At 40.9% G+C, this 5,454-nt stretch overlaps 1 protein-coding gene across 5 annotated transcripts; it reads left to right on the top strand.

The window, feature by feature from the left end:
- Nucleotides 1–3,505: 3,505 nt before the first annotated feature.
- Nucleotides 3,506–5,454, top strand: LOC308688414 (extracellular superoxide dismutase [Cu-Zn]-like). Of its 5 annotated transcripts, none has more exons than XM_081361434.1 (2): nt 3,506–3,717; nt 4,656–5,454. In XM_081361434.1, the coding sequence occupies exon 2, from the start codon at nt 4,671–4,673 to the stop codon at nt 5,322–5,324; it is 654 nt and encodes a 217-aa protein (XP_081217560.1). In that variant the 5' UTR covers nt 3,506–3,717; nt 4,656–4,670; the 3' UTR covers nt 5,325–5,454. The 5 variants fall into 5 exon arrangements, with proteins under 5 accessions (XP_081217560.1, XP_081217561.1, XP_081217562.1 ...); XM_081361435.1 differs by having other exon boundaries at nt 3,520–3,722; nt 4,656–5,439; XM_081361436.1 differs by having other exon boundaries at nt 3,524–3,630; nt 4,656–5,439.

The raw sequence follows: 5,454 nt of genomic DNA, 5'->3' as shown, positions 1-5,454 counted from the left end.
GCCGTGGCCGCCCGAGGGGTCTTCTCCGCCGTGGCCGCCCGAGGGGTCTTCTCCGCCCGATGGACTGTTTGCTCTGCCGTGGCCGCCCGAGGGGTCGTCTCCGCCCGATGGACTGTTTGCTCTGCCGTGGCCGCCCGAGGGGTCGTCTCCGCCCGATGGACTGTTTGCTCTGCCGTGGCCGCCCGAGGGGTTGTCTCCATGTTAGGAGCCACCGGACTCTGGACCACCGGAACAGGGACCACCGGAACAGGGACCACCGGAACAGTCATGGAGGAGGTCTTCCTTCTCCTCCTCCGTCTCGGGACCACCGGAGTCGGGTCCTCTGTCGCCCCTTCCTCCACCTCAGGATAGGTGGCAGATGGGCTGGAGCATGTCTTCCTCCTCCCTCTCCCCGGAGGGGTCATCGGAGGACTGGGGACTTGGGAGTTTGTGAGGTAAATGGGAGGTGGGCCAAGGGGTGGAATAACTCAAACAATAATCAGATAACAAGGGGGAGGGATCAGACAATGACATGAGCACATGGCCCAAAATAACAAAACACCCATGTGTCACACAAGACAGGACAGGCATGTGACACTTGTAATGTAATGCATTTATGTGTTTGTTATTAGTCTGCAGCCGACACTATTATTATTATTATTATAAATATAATATATTATGTTCTATAATTCATTTTCAATCTGTACAAACCGACTTTAATGTTTGTGTTGGCTGTTTCTACATATAAAGTTGTTATACAGTAAGACAGTTGTGATTGTGATCATTTTTTTTATTCATTGTCACCAAATGGGTCAATTCAAAGCCTTTATAAAGTCGATCTTCCTCTGGAAACTGTCTCCTAATGGCTGACACACACAACACATGCAAGTATGGGTCTAAGTACTAGCTTTGCTATTGCCTGATACATGATGATGATAATCTGTACAGTATTGTGATCTGAGCATAGTGTTACTGTTATACATATCGTCGGCTAACGTGAATACATCTATAAGCTAACACTGTTCTCTCGGCCTGTTCTCCTCACACCACAACTCACCGTTGTTCTGTCTAACCCTGGCCTGTCCAGCTCACTTGGTTTCATATCAGGCTCATAATTATATATGATATCATCATATATATCAATTATATATGAATTATATTAGGGGTGTAACGGTACACAAAAATCACGGTTCGGTACGTACCTCGGTTTTAAAGTCACGGTTCGGTTTATTTTCGGTACAGTAAGGGAAAGGAATGCAAACATTAAACTGCAGGTTGTTTATTACTATAAACTTTTTTAACAAGTTGTTTACACTTTTTTAAACACTTTTTAATAAAATATAATAAAATAGATATAAAATAAAAAAAGAATAAGAAATAAAATACTGCTGCAAAGTTCTCCACTAAATAAAATACTCTCAGTCTCAAACCAATATACCAATACCAACAAATATATTAATGTATTATTATTTTTCAATAATCAATCAACATAATCAATTTAAGATTTTTTTTTTCCACTTTTTTAATAATTATCAAAATAAAATATAGTCCAAAGCTATAGTACAAAGCTATAGTACAAAGCTATTATTACCAGAGCATGTGATCAGAGCAGGTCATTTTACCATTGTTGCCACCATGACTATACCAGCTCAGCAAACAGAAATCTAAGTTACTACTGAGAAATTTCTCCTTATTTGAGCGGACTTTGCTTTTCCAGTGCGTGATCGGTACATGATTGGAGTGTTTGGGCCGTTAACGACAGAGCAGAACGCGCAGCGCAAACACGGACTCGAACATTGAGCAGAGAGCGCAGCGGGTCGTCGACACACACACACACACATGCCCCACGGAACGGAGAGTGCGGCGGCGCACACGAAGCGGAAAAGCTTTTTTCCGCCCTGCAGTCTATTTCATTGTTACAGTGACGACGGGTAAAACACGGGTAAAACCAGAGAATGTCTAATAGGAAAAAACATTAGAATCAGCTGCAGGGCGGGATTTGCGCTGAACGCGGAGACTTCCGCCACTTAATATGTTCGTGTGGAAACACGAAAATGTACCTATGTTCCCACACAAAATATTGCATTCAGTCATTCGGTACACACGTGCACCGAACCGAAAGCCCTGTACCGAAACGGTTCGGTACGAATACACGTACCATTACACCCCTAAATTATATATATATCATACGAGTAAACATTTAGGCTACAATTCCCCCAGCTTTCTGAGCTGTCATTGCGATCCATTGCTTTCCTATTTGCTAGTTGATTTACTTTGACCGCTCTACCTCATGTTACGTCACTTCAGGTTCGGCGGTTTAAGCGATTTTCAAATGCGGAAGTAAAAATTTCTCACAAAAACGACTCCAGAAGCCTAAATAGCGTTTTATAAGTATATGTTTATATTTAAATCTAGTTCCAACATTATTTTTCTATACATTGGCTTACTGGGTACTCTAACCTGCAACATAGACTTTAGTTCACCCAAAAATGAAAATTCTGTCAGTAATTACTCACCCTCATGTTGTTCCAACCATGTAAGTCTTTCGTTCATCTTCGGAACACAAATTAAGATATTTTTGATGAAATCTGACAGAATTCTGACTCTTCCATAGGCTTCCAGTGTGACCGAAACTCACCGGCCCAGAATAGTTATTAAAAACATCGTTAAAATAGTCCAAGTGACTCCAGTGGCTCAATCTTAAGTATATCAAGCGACGAGAATACTTTTTGTGCGCAAAAACAAACAAAAATACCGACTTTATTCCACTATTCAATTCCTTCTCTCTGGGCCTCGTAGTGTTTTTGCGTAGCGCGTCTGTGTTACACGTCACCACGTAGGCTCACAATTGGCCGAAGAAGGTCATGTGTGTGTTGCGTGATGACGTGCAACACAGACGCGCTACGCAAAAACACTACGAGGCCCAGAGAGAAGGAATTGAATAGTGGAATAAAGTCGGTATTTTTGTTTGTTTTTGCGCACAAAAAGTATTCTCGTCGCTTGATATACTTAAGATTGAGCCACTGGAGTCACTTGGACTATTTTAACGATGTTTTAATAACTATTCTGGGCCGGTGAGTTTCGGTCACACTGGAAGCCTATGGAAGAGTCAGAATTCTGTCAGATTTCATCAAAAATATCTTAATTTGTGTTCCGAAGATGAACGAAAGACTTACATGGTTGGAACAACATGACGGTGAGTAATTACTGACAGAATTTTCATTTTTGGGTGAACTAACCCTTTAACAGGTTAAAACTAAACTGAATTTGAAAACAAAAAGTCAAAACGAAATAAAAATAAAAACTAATGAAAAATGCAAAACTATAATAACCCTAACATAGACGGATGTAGTGCTAACTGTGTTAAGAGTTTTGGAAAATTGTTAAAAGTATTGAAAAATCTGTCATAGCAATCGTAAAAAAAAACTATAGCAGTACTTCTTTTAATAAACACAAAACACTGGAGAACACATTGTGCAATGCAAGACAAAGAACTGAATAAACTGAGTGCTATATATAAACAGGCAAACAAAGGGAGCTAAATGAAACACAGGTGAACTTAATTAGTGACTAACTGACTATCATGGTTAACTTGTAGCTCAACATGAGTTCCTATAAGAGCAGCCAAAAGGAACATTCTCTCAACCCCAGGTCAGGACTGCACACAGATTAAGTGTTGTAGTATTTTTGTGACTGCAATATTCAGGCTCCACACGGATTGAGGACAACTTTTCAGCTGTACGGTAGTGCACCTTTGTTGTTTTAGGCTTGTTTTGTTTTTGTTTTCTCCATTCCATTTTCTCCATCAACTGACTTGATTTAGTACAACTAAAAAAGTTTAAGCAAAAGTATAGATTTTGTCTTTTATTTTACCTGTCCTTGTGAAAAATATCAGACATCAACTTTATATCTAATATTGAATAACATGTAGGCTACAACAGATCAAATTAAGTGTACTTTAAAGCACAACAAAAAGATTTTCAAAACATAATGTACTTTAAAGTAAAACTCTTAGTTTGGCATTACTTTTTTTTTAAAGTGTACATGTACTTAATGTCACTCCTGCCAGCAGAAGCCCTATCATGACCACCAGAGGGCACTTCTCCCTAGACCTTTTCCATTTCCATAAACCTTTGCCTGGACTCATTTTAGTGTGATTACATCCACCTGTATGTCATTGGTTTGTATTATAGGAACTTTGGCTGGCAGGTGTGACGCTTATGGAAGTGTACGTGTGTACACTTAAGTGGCTTTTTATAATTCATCAGTGCTATTATCTGCAAGTTATTATTATTATTATTATTATTATTATTATTATTATTATACTTTCAAGATACTACAGGTACACATCCAATACCAATAAGCTAATTTTTAATTTTATTATTTTCACAAGGGTACATAGCAATTCAAAAATTATAGAGTTTTCTAGACCGCAACATGGTGTCGGCCCACATCTGGTACACATGGATTACACACGGCCCAGATGTGGGCTGGATCTGGTTGCTGTCTGGGTTCTTGTATGGTTTTTCCATTGCAAACTAATCTGGTTGTGCTATTTTTACCTAATGCAACTTCCATTCTCAAAGCTCCCTGCAACAAAGCTTTGACCTTTTATCAAAAATATTACGTTCTTAAACCAAATGGCATGATTTCACTGAATCCACTTTTCATTGTAGGCTTTAAAGATCAACATGGAGAAAATCATCCTAATGTTCCCTCTGATATTGCTGGTGCTGCATATACAAGGAGGAGAGTTCCACAAGGAGGAGTGTTTGCCTGCCGAAGCTCCACAGCCGGAAGTCGTGGAGTTCGACAACACCATCTATGCCACTTGTGAAGTAACTCCCAGCCCCAATTTGCCACGTAACCAGCCAAAGATCTTCGGGCAAATCCTCTTCAAGCAGGTCTTCCCCAATGGAGATTTAGAAGTGAAAATCAACCTCCGTGGTTTGCCTGCCATCGATCGTCAAGAGCGTGCCATGCACATCCATCAGTATGGGGACCTCAGTCAAGGCTGCATCACTGTTGGTCCTCATTATAATCCAAACGGCGTTGACCACCCTCATCATCCTGGAGACCTGGGCAACTTTGCTTCCGAGAAAGGAGTTATAAGGCAGTTCCTGACGCTTCCAGACGCCAAGCTCTTTGGGCCTTATTCCATTCTGGGACGTGCGGTGGCGGTTCATGAGAAGGAGGATGATCTGGGAATGGGTTCAGATGAGGAGAGTAAACTCAGTGGGAATGCTGGACCGATAATTGCTCTCGGTGTGATTGGTATTACTACTCCAAGTCTGTGGCAGAAGACTGAAGTGCCCCCCAAGAAACCATGTGGAGGAAGGCACTGAGAGTCAACGATGAGGGAGTCGGATATGGTGGAAGGGCAGATTCAAATGGGATAATCATGATTTTCCTTGTGTATTCTTTGTATGTGTCCTACATTAAAGTATATTTCAGAACCTGAACATTCCCATGTTT

The sequence above is a fragment of the Scardinius erythrophthalmus genome, assembly GCF_964197995.2.
Source record: "Scardinius erythrophthalmus genome assembly, chromosome: 1".
Taxonomy (NCBI): domain Eukaryota; kingdom Metazoa; phylum Chordata; class Actinopteri; order Cypriniformes; family Leuciscidae; genus Scardinius; species Scardinius erythrophthalmus.
This window is presented reverse-complemented; position numbering and strand designations above follow the sequence as displayed.